Source organism: Alosa sapidissima, chromosome 12, assembly GCF_018492685.1.
Source record: "Alosa sapidissima isolate fAloSap1 chromosome 12, fAloSap1.pri, whole genome shotgun sequence".
NCBI lineage: Eukaryota > Metazoa > Chordata > Actinopteri > Clupeiformes > Clupeidae > Alosa > Alosa sapidissima.
The window spans coordinates 30,078,212-30,102,877 of record NC_055968.1 but is presented as its reverse complement, the minus strand read 5'-3'; the positions used below and the strand labels follow the sequence as shown (position 1 = coordinate 30,102,877).

Here is a 24,666-nt window from a genome sequence, read left to right as displayed (position 1 = left end):
TACAGCACAAATGAATAAGATGCATTGCATCTTCATGCATTTACCATATAGGCTGTGAGGTACCATTAGAGCAGTTGAAGCATCTCAAAAAAGTGTATCCAGATGGGCACTGACGGATCCACATGCAGCACGGAATATAGCCTCCAAAGAAGGATGCTGTGCTTTCAATCACCTGTAGAGGTCAGTATAAACCTAAAAGCATCACTCAACTCCATCCATCCACCCACTGATCCATTAATCAAAGAGTCAAACCAACCCACATGGAGATGTGAGAATACATCCATTAAAAATACATACACATACATCAGCCACACAGCAGGTGGCCTTCACAACAGAATAAACAAACTGACAAAAAACACAGAACAAATCACAAGACACTTCAGACAGGAAGAAAGACAAACACATTTATTTGTTTTCCATTCTGCGTGTGGCGTAAGGCATCTTGGCTCAGCACCGACTGCACTGAGATATAAATGCAGTCGAGCTCTCACCGTTGGACAGAAAATGGCACGCACAGGTATACACAGGCTTGCAGCTGACAGGGCTACTCCAGGCCACTGGGTCTTCGACCATGACCCCAACGTGTGGTGACCCCTGACGTGTGGTCAACACATTTAACCTAAACACTCCACCAGGGTCCACCGACAACAATGATAAAGGTCCACAATGGATTTCTGTCATGATTATGGCCACTATATGATAAGTCTACATAATACTGGATGGGTGTTCAAATGAACATCATTTTGCCCAATGTTTCCAGTGGGATACTTATCTATGCTGAGGATGGAGTCACACACACGTGCACACACACGCACACACACACACACACACACACACACACACACACACACACACACACACACACACACACACACTTCCAGCAGGGCCGTTTCATTCATTTTCACGCAGACAAATTCAAACTCATCCAATTACACACAATCAACATATTATAAATATATACATTCATATCTTCAAAATGATGTATAGAAACAACAGTATACAGACATTTAATAAATATAATATTCCAGAAAAGCAAAAGACAGGGATATATAAAAACATCAAATGAGGGCAAATTTTGGAAATTTGCCCTCATTTGATAAAGGAGAGAAGAGCAGAGGAGGCTGAGGAGAACAGATGTAGGGCAAAGAGAGAGAGAGAGAGAGAGAGAGAGAGAGAGAGAGAGAGAGAGAGAGAGAGAGAGAGAGCAAGAGAGGGGGGGCAGAGAGGTAGAGAAAATGTAATGAGAAGAACACCCACAAAGCATGTGTCACAGGATTCATCAAAATGAGAGCTTCAATCAGGAGAAAAGACAGCAAACAGGCTGTCTGACACATAAAAAGAATGATACTGGAACATCTTTTTTCAGTTATGTCTAGCATCTCTTCACCCTTATCTCACAATTTCCATTCAATTCCATCTCCTTTTTCCCTATGGTCATATGGGCATTTCATATACAGAATGAGGCACCCGTGAAAGCCTGTTAGGTGTGGGGAGAATCTGGCCTTGATCTTTCAAGGGATGTGCAGCAGATCAGACAGCAGATCCATCACCAAGACATCTACCATCTGGAATAATATATGAAAAATAACAGTTTCATGAAGTCTTCTCATTAAGACAAAAGCATCTCTCACGTATCACTCAAAATCTGTCACATCCAGGACCTGGACAGGCAGCAGAGAGAGAGAGAAAGATAGAGAGGGGGGGGGGGGGGGGGGGGGGTAGACAGGAAATGGGGAAGATGCTAAATTCAGGTCAGCAAATCAGAGTATCCACCTGATCTGCAAGCAGATTTGCTCAAAGGTTTCTTAGAACTCTACATTAACATAACCTACTAGTTTGGGAAAGCTATCCCTAAAGTTTAGCAGCTCAGTTTCTGTGATGAGCAATTGATTCAGAATCAGATCACCTGAGGAGATTTTTAACTGCACCAATCAGAGACCCTTAGGGGGAAAGCTTTTGAAAATCTTGACACCATAACAGCTGTGATTGAAGAGGGTGCCACAACTGATGCTATTTAAATTTAGAATTTTCTGCGGAAAAAATTGTAGGATCTTGTCATAATGTCATATTCCACAAAAAGTAACTTGTGTGTGCTTCAAACCAATCCCATCCCTTTCGGTGCAAAAGTTACAGTAACCCCGTATCTGACAGCGCCTACTGCTAAACCCTGATTGATTGAGCACTTTCACACCACAATGAATGCAGTGACAATATATAACATGGGACTGACTGGCCAGACATTTTTTTATGGGAGAGAATGGTAAATGTTGAAGGTTGAAATATAAGGTAGCCACCCATAAGGTAATCTAGTCATAACACTGGAGTAGAACCACAAAAAGGAGATCGGAGAGGGGGGGGGGGGGTAATCAGGGGGGTTGTTGGGAACTAAAAGGGTGTGTCCATTTGACTGCCTTTGGCTCCAGCGGGGACTGTGCCATAGCTGTTCTCCTGCCATCGTAGCCATCGGACCTGCAGCTCAGACTGGACCTGCACGACAAACACACCCACACGACAAACGCACGCATGCACGCACGCACACACACACACACACACACACGCACGCACACACACACACATGCACGCATGCACGCACACTCACACACACACACACGCATGCACGCACGCACACACACACACACGCATGCACGCACACACACATACACACGCATGCACGCATGCACGCACGCACACACACGCATGCACGCACACACACACACGCGCGCATGCACACACGCACACACTCACGCACGCACGCACGCACGCACACACACACGCATACACGCACACACACACACACACGCATGCACGCACGCATGCACACACACACCCATTGATTACTGATTGATTTCACAAAAATCACACTGGCACATAGTATAGAAAGATATACACAAACAAATCACATGCACACATACACACACACCACACTCACCTCCTGGTTGAGAAAGCAGTATAAGATTGCCACAACAAGACCCTGAAATGCACCCAAACAGAAAATCACAGAGTCATGTGTGTATCTTACAAACAGATAATGAGACACAGAGAGAAATCTCTCTCTCTCTCTCCGTATGTAGGTGTGTGTGTGTGTGTTGTATGTAATGAGATACCTCATAGTTATCAAATCTGGTAGAAATCAAATTCATAGTGTGTCTTCACCAAAACAAACATTATCTTCCCTTCTCTTCCCTTCTATTCTATTCTATTCTATTCTCTTCCTTCTATTCTATTCTATTCTATTCTAACAGGCTAGGAAAAGAGGTGGTTGGAAAACATGACATACACTATCTTTACCCACACAGAGAGAGACACACACATGGGCTAATTCAAGGGCAATTAAAAAAAAAAATACTTTAATTATACTTACAGTTTAATTATGCATACTTTTTGCTATTATTGTTAAGTCTAAAAACATGTGTTGCACAGCAAAATACATATATCACATTTTACATATAACATTCCCTACTAACTAATAAAATGTAAGAGTGAATCTAATGTTTCATTATCTGCTGTTAAAATGAAGCTTTTGTCACTTCCCCAATATCACTCTCTGGGCCAGATGTACTAACGCTTTTGCGCCCACTTCAGGCATATTTGTTTCGCAATGTGCGTGTAAAATCATTGCGAGGTATGTACAAACAGGCCGCAATGATGTAAAAGCGCAAACTGCCTGTCGCAGGAGCTGAAAGTGGCAGATTGCGTTTGTCATTTCATGCATATGCATTCATGGGAGGATCCTGGGGATGGGAGGGGAAGAGTAAAGAGCGCCTAATTATGTATTCCGTGGTATGTACAAAGACTGCTCCTGAAAGCGCACGTCTATTCTGCGCCTAAATACTTCTAATCCAAATTGCAGTTCAATGCGTCAATAAGAGAACCTTTCAAAGACAACAGAATCGCTTTTTAGAGCACCAGTTTTTGTGGTGAAAGTATTTGTACTACCAAAAGCAACCTCAACTTTCGTTGGCCTTTCGAATGTCTTACTGTCACTTAACACGTCATTCACTTAAACTTTCCTACTTGCTAGATTTGACCAATCTTCCATAGCTTACATGCACAAGTAGTTTGAGTAGAACTACTGATCTTCATTATCTCCCTGCTTGTTTACATCTTATCATGTATGGTTTTATTTCATGATCGCTAAACGTTTTATTCTTTTTAATGTTGTCATCAGTTAACTTCATTCAACTGCGCTTGTATGTAGGCGCTGCCATTCAGTTGTGGACGTTCGTAAATTGCGTTTATGGGTGGAGAAAGGCAGAGAAAGACGCAGTTTACACTAAGGATTGAACGATTGATAAATACGACGGAAACTTGGGTCTGACAGCGTTCGCAATCTGCGGTGTGTCCATGACGCTGATAATGCTACGTTTGCAAATGTATGTACATCTGGCCCAGAGAGTGCTAAAGTGTCTCTCTGATCTAGCTTGCAAACAAATCAGCTCTACATTAACCTCTCCTCCTATAAGATTTTGTCCCTATGTTGTTATGCATAACATCAGTTTTCTCCCTGGTATGTCTGCATTAGGTGCCTCAGTTTTTATCATAATATTTTCATACTACCATATGACACTGCTCTATTTGCTGTTTTATTGTGTTTGGATTGTATCCATTTAACCATTCATAATGTTTTTATATATGCTAATGAATTGTGCATATTTATTATTATTCATGAAGTTTTATTTGATTTGATTTTGCTGACATCTGTTGATTTTTAAACACGCTTCACAAACAAATTAAACTTGATTTAACTTGATTTTTACATAATTATACATCACTGCACACACTCAGATGCATTATCATACACACACACACACCCTTCCACACACACAGAGGCAAAAGTATACACTCACTCCCACAAACACTCCGGTAGCCGCTGTGTAAAAGGTCACCCTAGATGCTAAATACACCAAAGCCAGCATGAGGCTAATTATTTCATCCCTTTTCTCCCTCCCTCTCTCTGTTTCCCTCGTTCCCCTCACTCCCTCACCCTCCTTTTATCTCTCTCCAAATCATTTTTTGGGGGAATGCAACAGGATAAGCCTCTGGCACCCTCATAATAATATCAGAGTCAGTTTTGGCTGGGAGCACAGCAACCAAAAAAGAGCTGCATAATTCTTTACAACACAACACAACACAACACAACACAGCACAGCACAGCACAGCACAACACAGCACATCACATCACAACACAACACAACACAACACAACACAACACAACACAACACAACACAACACAACACAACACATCACAACACAACACAACACAACACAACACAACACAACACAGCACAGCACATCACAACACAACACAGCACATCACAACACAACACAACACAACACAACACAACACAATAGAACACAACACAACAGTACATTCCATCTGCATGAAAAAAGAGTTGAGAAACAGAAAGAGCACAACTCAGACTGGCCATATTCCCACACAGAGCTCATCACTATCACCATAAGCACATAGCACTGGGGAAACACTGCAAACAAACAAACACAACCAAATTAAGCAGCTAAGGGGCGTTGTTAGGCACTAAAACCCCCCTTAGCTGTTCTAGAATCAGTGTAACCTACGGACTCGAGTGGCTTATTGCTTTTCTAACACTGTTGCGGTCAAGGTGTATGTTTATGCTGGATTTTACAACGGCATCGAACGTGATTCAGCCAATCACAATCAAGGACCAGAACTATCAGTTTTAGAACCACCATCAAGACACCACACTACAAGCCAAACCACCAACAAGACACCACTGGAGAGCTGGAGTTGATGAGAGAACATGGGAGAATGTGAGAGAACATGAAAGAACATGGGAGAATGTGAGAGAACGCCAGAACATGAGAGAATGTGAGAGAACGTCAGAAAATGAGAGAACAGTGGCGAATGTGAGAGAACATGAGAGAACATGGAAGAATCTGAGAGAACATGAAAGAACATGGGAGAATGTGAGAGAACGCCAGAATATGAGTGAATGTGAGAGAACATCAGAAAATGAGAGAACAGGGGCGAATGTGAGAGAACATAAGAGGACATGAGAGAATATGAGAGAATGTCAGAAAATGAGAGAACAGGGGCAAATGTGAGAGAACATGGGAGAAAGAGAGATCAAGAGAGAACATGGGAGAAATCAAAATGAGGGAACAGGGAAGAATGTGAGAGAACGTCAGAAAATGAGGGAACAGGGAAGAATGTGAAAGAATGTGAGAGAACGTGGGAGCTCACTAAGAGATTGGGACTGGGGGGGGGGGATTTACCTGGAAGGAGCCCAGACAGAGCTCGATGCACAGCCTCAGACTCATATTGAAGTAATCAGGCAGGAAGTTGAAGACCATGTAGTGTGTCCCAAAGAGAGGGATGAGCAGCAGAGTGGACTTAGTCAGACGCCTGAAATGGGGGGGAGCGAGGCGTGACAGAGAGAGAGAGAGAGAGAGAGAGAGAGAGAGAGAGAGAGAGAGAGAGAAGAGAGTGAACAAGTCAACGGAGCAAGAGAAAAGAGAGAATAAGTAAAACGACACAAGACGTGTGTGAGGTTGTGTGACAGGGAGCGTTTGTTTAAAAGGTTTAAAAGATTTAACAGCCTCACAAAACACACTTACTGGACTTGTGAGTGATGTCCACAGCCATATGCATAAGATCTTACTAGGAGAGTAAGCCTACAAGCTGTGGTCTGCAAGCATTTGGGTGTGTGTGTGAGTGAGCATGTGTGTGAGTGAGCATGTGTGCGTGTGCTGCCTGTCCTATGTTCTGTGAGCAGCTGTAGCTGCATATTCATGAGCTCTTTAACTGTCTTTTCAGTGTGAAAACAAAGGGACTACTTGTCATGAGACACACACACACACACACACACACACACACACACACACACACACACACACACCCTTGACAGACCGTATTTTCATGCCAGTGGTTATGGCTTATGACGTGACGATAAGGTAAAGAGGTATATCATATGTGAGATTGCTGTTTATAGACTTCAGTTCTGCATTCAACACCATAATACCACAACAACTCATCTGCAAACTTGACAAACTGGGACTCAGTACCTACCTCTGCAACTGGCTACTGGACTTCCTCTGTCAGAGGCCCCAAGTAGTACGTGTTGGCAACAATACCTCAAGCAGCATCACACTGAGCACAGGGGCCCCCCAAGGCTGCGTGCTCAGTCCGCTGCTCTTCACCCTGCTGACGCATGACTGCACTGCAACCTACAGCAACAATCACATAGTGAAATTTGCTGACGACACAACTCTGGTGGGTCTCATCACCAAGGGCGACGAGACTCAATACAGGTTGGAGGTCGACCATCTGACCACGTGGTGCAGGGACAACAACCTCCTGCTGAACGTCAGCAAGACCAAAGAGATTGTTGTTGACTTCCGGAGAGGTCACACCCAACACCTGCCACTGACCAACGACGGTGCTGTGGTGGAGAGAGCAAGCAGCACCAAATTTCTGGGGGTGCACATCAGTGAAGACCTCTCCTGGACCACCAACACTGCATCACTGGCGAAGAGAGCTCAGTGCCGCCTGTACTTCCTGCGGAAACTCAGGCGAGCAAGTGCTCCACCAGCCATCATGACCACATTCTACCGAGGCACCATTGAGAGCATCCTCTCCAGCTGTATCGCTGTGTGGGGCGGAAGCTGCACTGAATACAACAGGAAAGCCCTGCAGCGCATAGTGAACACAGCTGGAAGGATTATTGGTGCTTCACTCCCCTCCCTGAAGGACATTTACACCACCCACCTCACCCGCAAGGCGACCAAAATTGTGAGTGATGCAAGTCACCCCGCTCACAATCTGTTTGATCTACTGCCCTCTGGGAAGAGGTACAGAAGCCTGCGCTCCCGCACTATCAGACTCACCAACAGCTTCATACACCAAGCTGTAAGGATGCTGAACTCTCTCCCTCCTCTCCCCCCTCCACCCTCAGCTACATAACATCCTGGACATTGGACCCACAATGGCCGCCTGCACTACTCCACTTGCACACTTGCACACTTGTACACTTTACAACTTGTTGTTGTTGTCCTGAAAACACAACACTTCTGCTGCTCTTACATAACTTGCACCACTATGCCACTTTCTTTCTTACTTAGGTCAAACAGAACTACCCAAGCCTTTTATTGGCCTGACTTTGCACTAGTATTTTATTGACAGTCTATGCACAATTTCAACCAAATTTTGCTGCTCTTATTTTTTCATTATTATATGTGCCCTCTTATTTACTTATTTAATTACTTTTTTGTTTACTTGAATGTTATGTTTGTCTGTGGACTTAAATTGGTAAAATATGTCTTGTCTTCACCGTGGGATAGTGAGAAACGTAATTTCGATCTCTTTGTATGTCTGGAACATGTGAAGAAATTGACAATAAAGCTGACTTTGACTTTGACTTTGACTTTGATATACACAATAACACAGAGAGATTTGATAAAAGGGTGCCTTGTCAGTGGCTTATCAAGCAATAACAGTAAAAATGGTCTGAGAATCCATAAGCACAAACACATACAGCACCAGAAGAACCATGTGCAACCACTTCAGAAGCACTCAACACACACACACACACACCCAGAACAAAGCACACCCACGGCTCTTTTCCATTACAGACCGGGGCTGACTCAAGGCTTTTCCCCCGGTCTTAAACACACTTCTAAACAGTGCTTAGCAACGACACCGCGAGCATACATCAAATTAATTACAAGGACATTTAAACAAGTCATAACATTGTAAGAACCTGTATCCTTAATTATTTTGCAAAGTTTTTCTTCACAATAATAAGCAAAGTCACACATGTTGATAGGCAACTGTAAACAAATGCTACTGGTCTATTTTTAAATTTCTCCGGTTTTTATTGTTGTGGCGTATTCCACTCCAAAAAGTCCTCGGTTCAGCCCCGATTTGGCCCTGCCCAAAGATTCTAGAACAGAGCTCCGCTCTAGAATCTTTGGCCCTGCGCTACTCCAGGGCCACATGAGGCCGTCTGGGCGGCGGCCCCGGTCCGGCCTCAATCATGGAAATATAAAAAGTCTGAGGCTTTACCCCAGACACCGGGGTTTTACCCCATAGTGGACAAGCGCCACCGGAGACATATAAAGAGAAAAACAGACACACACACACACACACACACACACACACACACACACACACACACACACACACACACACACACACACACACACACACCGGTAATGGGAAGAGTTGTTGAAGTGGATGAGCCGTGGGTTGAGCTTCTGCACCAGGATCCTGATGATGTTCACGAAGAGCAGGAAATTCACCTGGAGAAATGAAATGACACGGACTCTGTACCGTAAGGTGTGTGTGTGTGTGTGTGTGTGTGTGTGTGTGTGTGTGTGTGTGTGTGTGTGTGTGTGTGTGTGTGTACATGTGTTTGTGTGTGTGTAACTGTGTCAGTCTGTGTGTCACACACAACACCCTACTCACCCCTATGGAGACCACGATGGGTCCTTTGATGATCCACCAGTAGGGAGATTCCTCATTGATGTCCCAGCATCTGCAATGAAGTTGTCACTATCAATTACATCTGGATGCATTGAAGCAGTGGTTCTCAAAGTGTGGGGCGGGCCGCGGGCTCCACTAGTGGGGGATGGAGACATGACAGCTGGGGCGCCACAAGCAGGAGGAAATGTGTCTTTTTTTGTACCTATCTTTATTCATGCCTTTCTTTATTATTATTCCTTATATACATTACATACATTACATATTATTATTCATTTATTCTTTTTTGACAAGGATGATCATAACTACATACAGTACCACACATACACATTGGCATCATAAACAGGCCTACATATAAATGAAAGCACCATCATAACCAGGGAACTGAGATGGGAAATGTAACATGAAAGTAAAAAGTGTGACAATAATATTTTGACTAGCACTTTCTGATAAGAGATTGTGGAAACAGAGGGAATGCTATACATTTTGCTGTTTGATGGGGTTAAGTGGGGCTTGAAAATTCCCCACCTCCAAAGTGGGGAATGACGGGAAAAGTTTAAGAACCATTGCATTAGGAACCTCTCACATACTGTACACACACACACACAAAAACACACACACACACACACACACACACACACACACACACACACACATACACACACACATGATGATTCTGATTGGCTGGCGGGGTGGCTTTTAATTCTGAATAACAGGACACCTATGAAGTAGATCTGGTAAAAAAAAGTTTAATCACCGTTCCATATCAATGCTTATGAATGGTAACCATAACAACCTCGGCTGCCCATCGGGGAGTTCTTTGCCCCTCGCCCTCATCCATTAATTCTGTATAACAGGACACCTTGGCGGCCGTTATCCCTTACGTAATGTGTGATCTACATGCAGAAGATCTGTCACACATGTATGTTATTAGGTCACACACCCAAACACACACACCCACACACACACACAAACACACACATATACATTTACCCAAACACACACACACACACACATGCGCGCGCACACACACACACACACACACACACACACACACACTCTCTCTCTCTCTCTCTCTCTCTCTCTCACACACACTCTCACACACACTCTCACACACACTCTCACACTCTCACACTCACACTCAAACACACACACACACACACACACACACACACACACACACACACACACACACACACACACACTCACACACTCTCTCACACACTCTCTCACACACACACACTCTCTCACACACACACACACACCTGTACTTCTAGCTCATACTCACCCTGTGTCCTCGAAACCGAGCCGGGAGCCAATCCACAGCAGGATGAACACCAGCGGCACACCTGTGCAAAACACAGAGAGAGAGAGAGAGAGAAAATAGAGAGAGAGAGAGAAAGAGAGGGAGAGAGAAAGAGAGAGAGAAGAGAGAGAGACTTAATTGAAGAAATTAAGTGAATACAAAATGAATAAAAAAAAATGAGGGAGTGAATGTTGAGAAGTGTTTACAAAAGGTCCATCTTAAGTGGCGCAACGCTGGGTGTATTATGATGCATAGACATGTGTAATTGGTCAGAAGCGCGGGTTAGGAGGAGGGGATGGGGGGGAGGTTGTGGTGGATTGAGTTGAGGCATTTGGTGAGTGTTTGAGGCCTGGCAAAATTGCCTAGAAATGCATTTCACCAGTGTTTGCAAACCAACTCAAGCCTCCACTGTAAGCTGTCTGATGAAATGCGATTCTTTGGCAAATAACGGCAGATGCCAGAAAACAGCTCTGGTTAAGGAATATAGGTTTTCTTTATCCTGGAATAAATGGAGCTGTGATCCAGCCAAGGCAGCCAGCAGGCTTTCAACAAATTTGTCAGATAATGGCAGCATGCAGCACTCAATCGCAAGAGCCCAGTGTGAATAAATATTACAAATTAAGTGCTGTAAAGTGCTCAGGCAGCAAATCGTATCCCCCCCCCCCCCCCCCATACACACACACACACACCACACACCACCCACTATGCTCTTTGGGATTTCCGTCATCCCAAAAGAGATGCATTCAGAATCGGACAAAAACAAATGAACTCTAATTAAAGCTTTAAATGTGGCCGATTACATGGATACAATTCAAAAATGCTGTGTCATTAAAGGATCAAAGATTTTCTAATGATGTGTTCACTGTTGGGTAAAATGCACGGCCACTTTATTGTTTTCCTGCCCGTCCCCTTCTGAGACAATTTGATAATTGTTGAACAAATTGCATGGATAATGACTATGGCGATGAATGGTTTGGAAGATTCGATCACCCTTGTAATGGCAGGTTGTCAGTCAATTTAACAGAGCATGCACATCACACCCTGAAAATTTAAATGATGAATAAACAACAAACACTGACAACAAACAACAAACTGCCAGAGGGCACATTCTATTCCTGGAACACAAACCATAGACATATGACATACAAATAAAGTTACTATTGAACTCTTCACCAATAAAACACTATCACTCTGATAACTCAGTGTCTGCAAATGAATACATTGGTAAATGAGTATGTGTTTTTGTAGACAAATGAAATGTCTACAGTGTCTGGTCAAAGGCAGCTTATATAAAGAGGACAGCTCACCAGCTACATTTAGCTACCCCACTTTTAAAAATCACCTTTAGATCTCAATATGCAATTAAAAGCCATGGTATCTCAGCGTGTTGAAGTAAGACATAGACATACTTAAAAAAACCCTATCACTCTGATAACCCAGCAAATTAATACATTGGCATGAGTACACTGTATGTGTTTTGAGATGTCTACAGTGTCTGGTTAAGGTTAAAGAAGGCAGCTTATATAAAGAGGACAGCTTACCAGCGAACATCTACAATTAGCTACCCCACATTTAAAATCTCCTTTAGATCTCCATATGCAATTAAAAGCCATGAGATGGTATCTCAGCATGTTCAAGTAAAAGTAGGACTGTGAAGAAGCTGGAAAAAGTAAGTAATTGTACTTCTCAGAAGCTGGATGCATTTAAGCTTGATAAGCCAAATATATATCCCACTTCATCTCTACACGCCCAAATATATATCCCACTTCATCTCTACATGCCCAAATATATATCCCACCTAATATCCCACCTGCTTTAGAGCAACTCCAAAGCAGTGGAGAGCTGAAAAAATCTTGTCAATATACACAGGAGACTTCTGCAGCAAAGCCTGGGGCCCAGCACAGTGTATGTGTGTGTGTGTGTGTAATACCCCACTGTGCGTGTGTGTTTAGCGCGAGTGTGGCAGTGTAAGATGGCTCACCCCAGCCCAGCAGGCTGAAGGCCCACAGGCAGCAGCGGCTGGGAGGCACGGCCACCAGCAGGAGAGAGTTGATGTAGAGCGCCTCCACCAGGAGCCAGGAGAAATTACACATCACGCAGTAGTGGCAGAACACCACCGCTGCCTTACAGGCTGCCTGCAGGGAGAACATGAGAGAGAAACAGAATAAAAAACAAGAAGAGGGAGTGACCAGACAGAGAGAGAGAGAGAGAGGGAGAGGCAGAGAGAGGGGGGGATGGCAGAGAGCGTGTGTGTGTGTGTGTGTGTGTGTGTGTGTGTGACTGCCCAAGTGAAGTGTTTTGCAGGAAAAGGAAGTAGGAGAGAAAGAGTGAACAGAGGAGAGAGAGAAACAGAAAGAGAGAAAAGGAAAGTAGAAAGGGACTGAAGAGGAGCAAGAGATAGAGAGAAAGAGAGAGGAAGAGAGAGAGGAAGAGAGGGGAAGAGAGAGAGGAAGAGAGAGGAAAAAGAGGGAAAGAGAAAGAGAGAGAGGAAGAGGGGAAGAGAGGGGAGAGAGAGAGAGGAAGAGAGAAGAGAGTGAAAGAGAGAGAGGAAGAGAGGAGAAGAGAGAGAAAGAGAGAGGGGAAGAGAGGAGAAGAGAGAAAGAGGGAGAGGGGGAGAGAGGGAAAGAGAGAGACAGAGATTACAATTTCATGCTTGAAGATAAAGACAGAATACATTGAGAGAATTGTTTGTGACTCATGAGGAAATTGTTTGCTTGTCTTGATTGTCCCAGTGGCTGTTGTTCGCACAGAGAGTGAATGAAGCGATTAGAAGACAGGTGTGCAGTCGTTAGCTGACTCACCGTGGAGAGTGTGCAATGGTCCATATCCTCGCTGAACAGCGTGGCATCTTTGACAAACACACCCACGGATTTTAGAATGAAGGTGAGAAACAGCTGAATGTGGATGTAGTTCCGCGCACAGTGGAGTCGCCTGTGAAGCACACACAAACACACAAACACACAGACACACAGACACACACACAGACACACACACACACACTCATGCACGCACGCATACACAAACATACATATAGGATCAGAATCAGCAGAAATGAAACCCATTCTGTGGTGTAGTATGGTTCCATTCTGTATGGTTCCATTCTGTGGTGTAATATGGTTCCATTCTGAGGTGTAGTATGGTTCCATTCTGTGGTGTAGTATGGTTCCTGTGGTGGAACCTAGTATGGTTCCATTCTGTGGTGTAGTATGGTTCCATTCTGTGGTGTAGTATGGTTCTGTGGTGTAGTATGGTTCCATTCTGTGGTGTAGTATGGTTCCATTCTGTGGTGTAGTATGGTTCCATTCTGTGGTGTAATATGGTTCCATTCTGTGGTGGAACCTAGTATGGTTCCATTCTGTGGTGTAGTATGGTTCCATTCTGTGGTGTGGTGTAGTATGGTTCCATTCTGTGGTGTAGTATGGTTCCATTCTGTGGTGTGGTGTAGTATGGTTCCATTCTGTGGTGTAGTATGGTTCTGTGGTGTAGTATGGTTCCATTCTGTGGTGTAGTATGGTTCCATTCTGTGGTGTAGTATGGTTCCATTCTGTGGTGTAGTATGGTTCCATTCTGTGGTGTAGTATGGTTCCATTCTGTGGTGTAGTATGGTTCTGTGGTGTAGTATGGTTCCAGCTTCTTTAATCCATATAAATGCACATGCTGTTTCCAAATAAATAGCAGGTGTTTGAATAGATGCTTAAGGCCAGAATTCATATTGTGAATAAAGTCTATGTTACAAGGAATGGCAGTCAGGTGGATGATATGAAATTTAGGCTCTCCTCCATATCTATGTAATGAGCCTGACACCGGCTCCCTGTCTTATCTACGGTGAGAGGGGTTCAGACGGCTCAGCCTTATCATGTCTCGAAGCTCTAATGCTACAGGCTACGAGTAGCCAGCTGGCAAGCTCCACTGGAGAGCTGAGAGTGATACACACAGACTGATATACACAGGGGAAGAAGAGGTGGGGTTGGGTGGGGTGAGGTGAGGTGAGGTTGGGTGGGGTGGGAGACTAGCACCTTCTGATAAGAGATTGTGGAAACAGAGGGAATGCTATACATTCCATATACTGAGTACATCCACATGCATAAAAGCTGCAGCAGGATCTTGTGGATTTAACAACTCATCTGAAAAATATCCTATAAAATATTGTCCTTGAGCTGAGTGGCAAAGAACTGCATTGTTGTGCTGCATAGTTATACATATAGGGTAGGTAGTTGTGCATTTCAAATACAAGGTTTTTGAAATGCACAAAAGCGAAGAGGCGTAATCCTCTGTCTGAGTTGGGGCAGACAAATGAAATGCCATATCAGTCGTCTTAATGCCACTCCCCAGACGCCTCGTGCCAATTCTGTACCTCAGTCACATCAATTGGCCGACTATTACTACGTGAGTCAATCAGCAGAAATGCCTCTCTCTGACAGACCCCCCTGCCCCTCAAGAAACACACACACACACACACACACACACACACACACACACACACACATTTTGTCTTTTTTATTTTCTCTCTCTCTCTCACGCACATACTAACACATTTTCTCGGTCTCATTCTCCCTCTCTCTCTCGCACACACAAACACACACTCAGAGAGAGAGAGAGAGAGAGAGAGAGAGAGAGAGAGAGAGAGAGAGAGAGAGAGCATTTCCTATTGAGACAAAGGGAACATATTTATCTTTTCATCTCTTCACATTTTGATCTTATTTATCTAAAAAGTGTATTGAAAGTATGAAAGTTGTGAAAAGAATGAATAGAAAATGAAATAAGATAAGAAGATGTGAGTGGAATAAAAACAAAGAGAAAAGGTGCAATCAGAAAATGGAGAGAGAGAGAGACAATAAAAATAGAAAGAGAGAAAGAGAGAGCAAAACACCTTCAACGGCAGGATCCTGCAGTGAAAGTGCATTAGACAGACCCAAAGTGTTTGACAGTTTGCAGGTTGGGCTGGAACTGCAGATCTAACAAGAGTGGTCAGAATTCTGATGTCATTTAACCCTTCCGACCCCGCTGCCTTGGTCAAATGGCTCATTAAAAACATAGCCATTTTTTAATCAGTACACCGAAAACAGCATCACATTCTCCAATCTGTACGTCAATCCAATCTGCTAGCCCAGCTCTGAATGTACTCTGGAAATGAGTCACGGATGTCCCTGCGTCCAGGTAGGAGTGCAGGATGTCATAGATAGATAGATAGATAGAATCATAGATAGAATCATAGATAGATAGATAGATACTTTTATTCATCCCCGCAGGGGAAATTCAGATGTCCAGCAGCAGTGTGTGTGTCTACCAACAAGCATTCTCACTGCAATACACTCATAAAAACAGTTAATAAAATAAAAAGAGTCACAAAAGCTACTATCATTAGTAGTAAATAATTAATGGGCTTCAAACAGGTCTGTTATGTAGTCTTATGGCGGCCGGAACAAATGACCTCCTGAACCTCTCAGTCATGTCCAGCGTATGTCCAGTCCAGTCCAGTCCAGTGTGTGCATAGGCTGCTGCGGTAACCAGGCTCCTTCAGCACCACGGACAGCAGCCAATTAACATTCTGCACTGCGGGGCCAACAAACCCCCCACTGAAGTAGCATGGATGAAAAGATTACACGGCTTACTTCAAGCTATAGCTGCTCTAGGCATCCATGGTTTATGTGGGTGGACACATGGGGGCAAAGGATGACATGCACACACATGCTCTGGTTGTACTGGGTCTCCAGACTGGAAGAGTACCAGGGAAGACGGCAGCTTCTCTGAAACTCGGCCATGTGTTTTTGGACGCATCAGGGCCTATCATTGGGCTGCATTTGTCCTGTTGAAACAAAGAATTACCCAGCACCTCCGACTGACCTTCCTCATAAGACCTGGCCATGAGCCTAAAGCAATCAATATCAATTCCTATTTTTACCAGAGTTGTTGTCTAGCTGTGTATGACATGTATGATACCACAATCCTGTGTGACATTTAGACTTATTAAGCAATAAGCCCAGACGTGCTAGTGGAGTGCCTAAAACCCCCCTTAGCTGTTGTAGAATCAGCGTAACCTACGGACTCGAGTGGCTTAATGCTTTTCTAAAACTGTTACTATAAATACCTGGCAAAGTTTCATAAAGTAAAGGCACAGCAACTAGAAATATAACAAGTTATTCCTAGATAATCATTCTTCCGCCAAGAAATATATTTCCTCTATCTGAATGGTTGCCAAGCAACGTCGAGACGCAGCTACTATCAAGTTATTGTAGCACAGTAATATAGAACGAAATGCAGTCAAGGTGTATGTTTATGCTGGATTTTACAACGGCATCGAACGTGATTCAGCCAATCACAATCAAGGACCGGAACTATCAGTTTTAGAATGATTCTTCTACCACAGATGGCAAAGGTCATGGTCACTTCAAAACTTCTGTACTTAATTGACTATCTACTTCATGCATTTGTTGACATGACAGACTTCACTTTTATATTTTGGATAAGTAAGATGTCACTGACCCCTCAATCAATGTTCTTTGCTCTTGAAGTTTGCTAGCTTATGAAAAGTGGAGTCTGCTAAAAAAAGCATGGCTACTCACCCCCTGTGACAATTCCCAGTGTCATCGCTACTCACAGGCTGTTAACTCAGTAACCATATGTTCTTTTATCTACAATCATAATCTGTTTATTATCATCATCATTATTATTATTATTATTATTATTATTATTATTTTGTATTTTGATTTATTTATTTTTATTTTCTGTCATTTATATTTTTGTTTTTATTACTGTATTTATTTAATTTCTGTGAGCACCTTGGGTCAATTACATTGCATTTAAGTGCGCTATATAAATAAATGTGACTTGACTTGACTTGACTTAATGTCATCGCTTTTAGCACACACACACACACACGTTTAGCTCCTATCTGCCGCCAGCTTCATCCTGTTCCCGTCAGTTAGGAGCCTGTCCCTTTTTTTAATGAATTTGTCAATTTCAGACGGTGGGTTGCAGGCAGTTTGATGGTCCATGGCAATTGATTGTCCATTCAGGGGGACATTCCGGTGATTCGATTATAGAGGACAAAGCGTCGTCTGTACACCGGTGTGGTATGGTGTTTGTGTGTGTGTGTGTGTGTGTGTGTGTGTGTGTGTGTGTGTGTGTGTGTGTGTTTATGTGTGTGTATGTGTGCGCGTGTATGTGTGTGTGTGTGTGCGTGTGTGTGTGTGTGTGTGTGTGTGTGTGTGTGAATGTGTATGTGTATGTGTATGTGTATGTGTATGTGTGTGTGTGTATGTGTGTGTGTGTGTGTGTATGTGTGTGCGTGTGCGTGTGCGTGCATGCGCGCGTGTGTGCATGTGTATTATTCGCTAAAAGTCAGATTGTCAGATTGTACCGTGCCGTGTCCCCGAGACAGACAAGCAAAAGCCCACACCCAAAAACTCAAACTAATTGGCCTTATGCAACACCTGGTTGCTTTGGTATGCACTTACTGTACACCACAGATCACAAAACCACGCATGAAACACGTATACTCACATGCACACTAGCTGTGCTCACGGTAACGTCAGATGACAAACGAACATCTAAATCCCACAGTGCAAGAGCTGTAGTGCAAGTGGTAGCGTCCCTTGTCAATACGGGGTTAGGTCTATATCATGGTCATTTACCAGCACTGTTTTAAATCTCTCCCACTCATCTTCTCTATAATGTCCTGAGCACACTCAAAATAATCCACAGACAGTCTTATCTACAGTCCCATCAGCTTGCACACAAAAATACATTTCAAAGAGGACCATGGCAAAGGGCACTCTATACATTATGGTTAGTTTAGTCCCAAGAGCCCTAAATTGCCATCTGTCTTGAACCATGAGTGTGTTAGCAAAAGGCTCAATTAGGTGGTGTGCATGCACTTTGCCCCTAATTAGTTCCTTACAACAGTGGACTGAGGCAGTGATTGATTGAGTGGTGTCATAGAAGCTGTTAAGTGGCTCATTAACGAAGAGGAGTAGGAGGAGGAGGAGGAAGAGGAGGAGGAGTAGGAGGAGGAGGAAGACGAGGAAGAAGAAGAGGATAGATGTGTGTTTACCTGAAGAGTAGCAGGATCACCACTGCAATGGAGAGAGAAACCAGTGATGCACCGTAGCCGATAGAGTAGATCAGTTTCACTGTGGCGAAGTATGACTCCTGAAATAACACATCAAATTACATGACAATCAAATTAGAGGACATTCAAATTGATATGCTCTGCCTGTCAAATAACAGGCTAGTGTCTTGGGAAATGTTTCTTATGACAACATAGCTTTGTGGTAAATATGGCAGTATTCTCAGATCAATGTAAAAGGTTCAGCAACTAACATCCTGACTCTGAGGGCCCAGAGAGTAAAGCATATAGATTTAGTTCCCAAGATGGACATAACATTGACCCTCCATGACCATCCATTTACATAAACAAAAGCACTGCACATTTCTGTACAAAATAAACGTTGCCTGATCGCCACAGGAAGCTGTGTTATATATTGAAACACCCAAATTGCATGAATAAAACAGAAAAAGATAACGACTAGAACATACTCTAACACATTTCACCTCTTCACTCACCTCTATATTAGATGAGCGGCTACTGTATATAAGTTATTACCTTAATTACAGTCTATTATTAAACGGCTCTTCACAATGCAAGTAGAACGCTCCATTGACTTGAATGGGATTTCCCAAAGTTCTACCGGTCATTATTTTCGTCTAAGGACCTCTAACGCAGTGGTTCTCAACCTTTTTTCAGTGATGTACCCCCTGTGAAATATTTTTTCAGCCAAGTACCCCCTAACCAGCGCACAAGAATTACCGCTATACGCTTCAACCACGACTCCATCGTTTGAGTTTTGACAGTGATTGACAGGTGATGGCAGGTGGCATGTGACAGGTTGGGTCGAACCATCCTGGTATGGGGGGGGATTTTTAGGATAATGAAATTGAATAGCCTGCTGAAATATAAAATTAATTTTATAAACTTATATTTTCCTGAAATATGTATTAAATAATTGTTTTTAAAGTATTTTTGCATGGATTCTACTTTTTAAATATATGTATATTTACATTTTTTTCATGTTTTAGTACTAGCATTGGTTTTATTTTGATTTTTAAAGAATTAAAATATAAAAAGCGTATTATAAAAATTCTTATATTTTGACATGTATCTCACCACAGCAAGCACATAGCTTTACAGCTTTACGTGCATTTCATGTGTGTGTAGGGCAGACTGTCCTGAATCTGGCAATATCATTGCCATGGTGGAGGGATTCTCTGGGGCTGAGCAATTTACAGACATATGTGGTGTGCGCCTTACAGAAATAAATGCCATTTTTTATTTAGTGATTAAAAATGACCTTTCTGCGCTCCATATCTGTGACAGAACTGATCTGTCCTGACTTGACCCGAGTTTAGCCTGTGGTGTGCCTATGGTGTCTGCACCTATGATTCTCTACAACTTTTTACTGCATTGCCATGAACAAAGTAAAGGCAAAAAAGGTGTTTTTTGTCGAAGAAATTGGGATGCAACTTTGAATTGGATGCCATGCAGGAATTTGCTAGGATCTCAAAACCGGATTATGAACATTATTTGCCATAGAGAAACACACAGTAGTGTTGGATTATAAACATGCTTTGCCACAAAAGCAGACAAAAATGTGAGGTAAGTCGAGCTATATCCTCCTGAGACCGAATCCATAGACCTATGTCCTCTGTAGTGGACATAAGTTCTAGATGCATACCCCTTTACCCCTTTGAGCTATTCTATCAATTCATGTGGTCTTTTAAAGAGGACATTCTGGGCTTTCTAATGATATATCATGTGATTGGCTGGGTTTGCTGGAACCTCCTCTTTCTTGTTCTCAAAAATGGTTGACATCAAAACAAGCACATTTTATGGAAGGAGGAGAGATAAGTCAAATAGTGTCTTCTTATTAAGCATTCATTAAGATGACAATATATGATCTTGTTAATGAAAATGTCAGGAATCATATGATTCATTTTGAAAGAAGTTAAGTCATTTACATTTTGAAATAATAGTGACTTTATGAATGTCCATTATAATGGACACCAGGACCAAAATGTTTTGATTTTTTGGGAAATTTAGGAGATCATTTGTATAGGATGAATGAGGGGGGGGGGGGTCAGACTTGGAGCTCTCAGGTGATGAGTGAGTGAAACAGAGATGAACCTGTGCCTCAAGAAGATAGCGAGGAAGAGTAAGACTAAAAAATGAATTATCGCAGATGAAAGAAAAACATGAAAATGAAATGAACAATCCAGAAAAAAGGCAAATAAAGTAGTCTTGAAGGATAAATAACCTTTTCCCTTATATTTGGTTATGTTTACCCTTAATTTAATACCACTAAAAGCATAATTTGTCCATTTTTGTCTATTTTCATGGCTACCTTTTCATACTAAAACGGTCCTTTTGTCCACCACAGGGGACATGCTATAAAATTTAAAATAAAAATAAATTAAAAAAAAATAAAAATTGTAAGATGTTTTTTTAATCCTAAATAGAAAGGAAATCACAACAAAAAATAAATTGTTGGACACTTTTTTTTCTTGGTTCCCAGGAGGATATGAAGTTATTATTTTGCTGCCACTTCGTCTGTTTTATAACCCAGAAGGATGTAGGCTACTTGGTATCAAATGATAGCCCTGTGTCTCCTCTTTCATCTGACATGCGTGGCATATCTATGCGATCACAGGTCCGCGAGTAATTCAAACGAGAGTAATGGGTGTGCAGCGTTGGTTTTTGTACATGACGTTATTATTTTGCAGTCACTTCATCTGTTTTCATAAGCTAGAAAGATCGACATACTTGGTGCCAATGGATAGCCCTGTGTCTCCTCTTTTATCTGATATGCTTTCCATGTCTATGCGTTCACGGGTTTGCGAGTAATTCAAACGAGAGTAATGGGTGCGCAGGTGAACGCAGAGAAGTATAGACTGTAAATATGATGCAATTTGATTTAATTTCATGATTTTATTTTTCATACTTTAACGTACAGACAAGTGCCTGATCTCATTGGAAAGCCCCACTTCTGCTCTGTCACGCAATAACGGATTCATCTCGCTGAACAGTTGCGGAGCAATGTAACAGAGAAGAAAGGGTGTGTTTTTCGGGTTCTAAGGGTTAAAATCTCACGTACCCCCTGGAGTGCCTTCACGTACCCCCAGGGGTATGCGTAGGCTACCCCCATTTGAGAACCACTGCTCTAAATAATGACTGCTGTCAATGGCAACGGATTTTCATTCAAAAGTGAAGGCAGACGGTTGATAAGCTGTGTTCTAAAGAATGTTTGATTCAAATTCAGCGTGTGTTGCGAATTATTTGTTTCTCAGCAAAAACCACAACGAAACGGTAACAAAGAAATGTAAAGAGACATACTGTACCGTGGAGTTTATTTTTTCGTTTTGGCAAGTAGCCGTATAATAAGCGGGATAACGTATAGAACTCCAGTCATTATTGGGAAAACTAGATGTACCGCAGAGCGGTACAAAATATGACCGCCGCCCAGTCCAGCACATTTTTTCCACAAAAAGAAATCACGCTGAAAGGCCTATATGATTCTAACTGTCTCACTAAATTGCATTATCCACACTCAATTCTCACTGGTATCTGCTAGACAACAAGTACCAAAACATGATTAGTTCATAGATTTCACATGTAAAATTCAATTTATACAACCCCACCTCCATCTTGCCTGTTTATAATTCTGAGAAATTCTTGATTGTTTGTGTTATGTTTATGTTATGTGTGTGTGTGTGTGTGAGTGTGTGTGTGTGTGTGTGTGTGTGTGTGTGTGTGTGTGTGTGTGTGTGTGTGTGCGTGTGTGTGTGTGTGTGTGTGCACATGTGTGCACATGAAATGGGTTAACATGACCCCTGGAGGCAAACATACGGAATAAAATGGTCATCCTAGGCCCTATAGTTCTCAAGATATTCACAGAGAACTGTGTCTGCCCTACCCTCCTTTTTGGGGGTCCAGTCCAGCGGGGGGGCTACAGATCAAAACGAAAAATGACGGTTCCATGCTATCCATGTGGGGGTACATGCCCACCAAGTTTCGTGTACCCCGGTCTTTCAGTGTCCCGGGAATCCTTGTTGGTGTACGTCACTAAATGTACACATAAATTATTTTATTGTAAGGCCCCCCATGAACGAAAGTACACAAAACTTGGCATGCATTCGGAGGGTGTCATAATGATCCTACACTTTTAATTTCGTGCAGTTTTGACCTTGTCAGCCAGAGATATTGTGATGAAAACACCAAATTTTTTGCTTTTTAATTTTTAACTAGGTGGCGCTATACATGAAATAAGTGGTAATGGGATGGGTTGACATGCCCCCTTAAGACCAACATACATAAAAAAGATGGACCTCCTAGGCCCTACGGTTCTCGAGATATTCACAGAAAACTGTCTCCGGCCACCTACAGGCCAGTTGGTGTATAGTAACATAAATTAATTTATTGTGTGGCCCCCCATGAACGGAATTCCACAAAACTTGGCGTGCATACAGAGGGTGTCATAATGATCATACACTTCCAATTTTGTGCAGTTTTGACTATGTTAGGTCACAGATACCTTCAATTACAACACCTCATTTTTACTTTTTTTGTGTTTAACTAGGTGGCGCTATACATGAAATGAGTGGTTATGGAATGGGTTGACATGGCCCCTTGAGATCAACATACAAAAAAAATGGTCCTCCTAAACCCCACGGTTTTCGAGATATTCACAGAAAACTGTGTCTGCCCTACCCTCCTTTCGGGGGGTCCAGTCAAGCGGGGGGGCTACAGATCAAAACGAAAAACGATGGTTCCATGCTATCCATGTGGGGTTACATGCCCACCAAGTTTCGTGTACCCCGGTCTTTCAGTGTCCTGGGACTCATTGATGGAAATTTGGGCATGCGAAAAAGAAAAAAAAGAAAAAACTGACTAAACCTATATGACCGCCGCTTCGCTGCGCGGCGGTCATAATAAGTCCCTTCAGGGCGAAGCAAGACCGTTCGCCCTGTCGGAACTTATTTTCCCAATAATGACCGGCGTTCTATACATTATCCTTTACTGGTTATTATACTGTTGTGGTAGACAGGACCAGTGGGGATAAAACAGAGGTGCAATCTATCTCTTTGCACTCAGTCTTCATAGTAATTATCACTCTGTTTAATTGATTAAATCCCGTGTGCTCTTGTTGTGGAGAAGTGAAAAATGATTGGCCCCCATCCCTCTGTTAGAGCAATACCTCAGTGTAGCAATTATCTGCACTGAAACTCAGTGGAGCATAATGCCCTTCAAACTGCTACTTAAGAATTAGTAGGAACAAATAAACTAATCTTAGATCATCTAATTTGTAAGATGTGTGATATGATGCAGTGGGCAGACTCTTTGGAAAGAACATTAAAATGCAAACAAATTTACATGAAATGTACATAATCTTCTACAGTAGCCTCTGTACCCTTAACGGCCTCTAAACTCTTAGACAAAGGCTGGCTGAATGGCCCCCGAGTCTACCCCAACCTGTCACCTGAAGTGAACTGCACCATTCCAATACAGGGTATTCCATCTGTGAAGACTGCATCAGACTTGTTTCTATTGAAATGGCCCTGGTTTGTTTGTTTTCTCAAAAACAAAACTCTTTATATTGCTGAATCTGAATCATGACAGCTCCTCCTTTGTGTATGTGCATTGGCAGTCTTTTGCTGAAAACCACCAAGTAGCTCAAAAGGGACACAGTGGGGGGGCTAAGTGTGTGATGTAAGGGCGCACACAGTCAAGGTTAATGAGGCAGGGAGCGTATGCCTTTTTCTCTCTTCCTGCAACCTCATCCTCAGTCAAATTATATTGTTGAACTGGCTGTTCACTTGGCCCCTGAAACTGTAAAATGAGAACCAC

General features: G+C 42.7%; 1 protein-coding gene across 1 annotated transcript in view; it reads right to left on the bottom strand.

Annotated features, from left to right (window-relative positions):
• Positions 1-2,366: 2,366 nt before the first annotated feature.
• ghrhrl (growth hormone releasing hormone receptor, like) overlaps positions 2,367-24,666 on the bottom strand; it is a 47,369-nt gene continuing 25,069 nt past the window's right edge. Inside the window, exons 5-13 of the mRNA XM_042057346.1 lie at positions 18,820-18,917; positions 13,568-13,697; positions 12,748-12,901; positions 10,749-10,809; positions 9,446-9,515; positions 9,188-9,279; positions 6,256-6,385; positions 2,930-2,971; positions 2,367-2,487 (exon numbers count right to left, since the gene is read on the bottom strand). Coding sequence (XP_041913280.1) covers positions 2,386-2,487; positions 2,930-2,971; positions 6,256-6,385; positions 9,188-9,279; positions 9,446-9,515; positions 10,749-10,809; positions 12,748-12,901; positions 13,568-13,697; positions 18,820-18,917 — 879 coding nt within the window. The 3' untranslated portion in view covers positions 2,367-2,385. The remainder of the gene's footprint in view (positions 2,488-2,929; positions 2,972-6,255; positions 6,386-9,187; positions 9,280-9,445; positions 9,516-10,748; positions 10,810-12,747; positions 12,902-13,567; positions 13,698-18,819; positions 18,918-24,666) is intronic.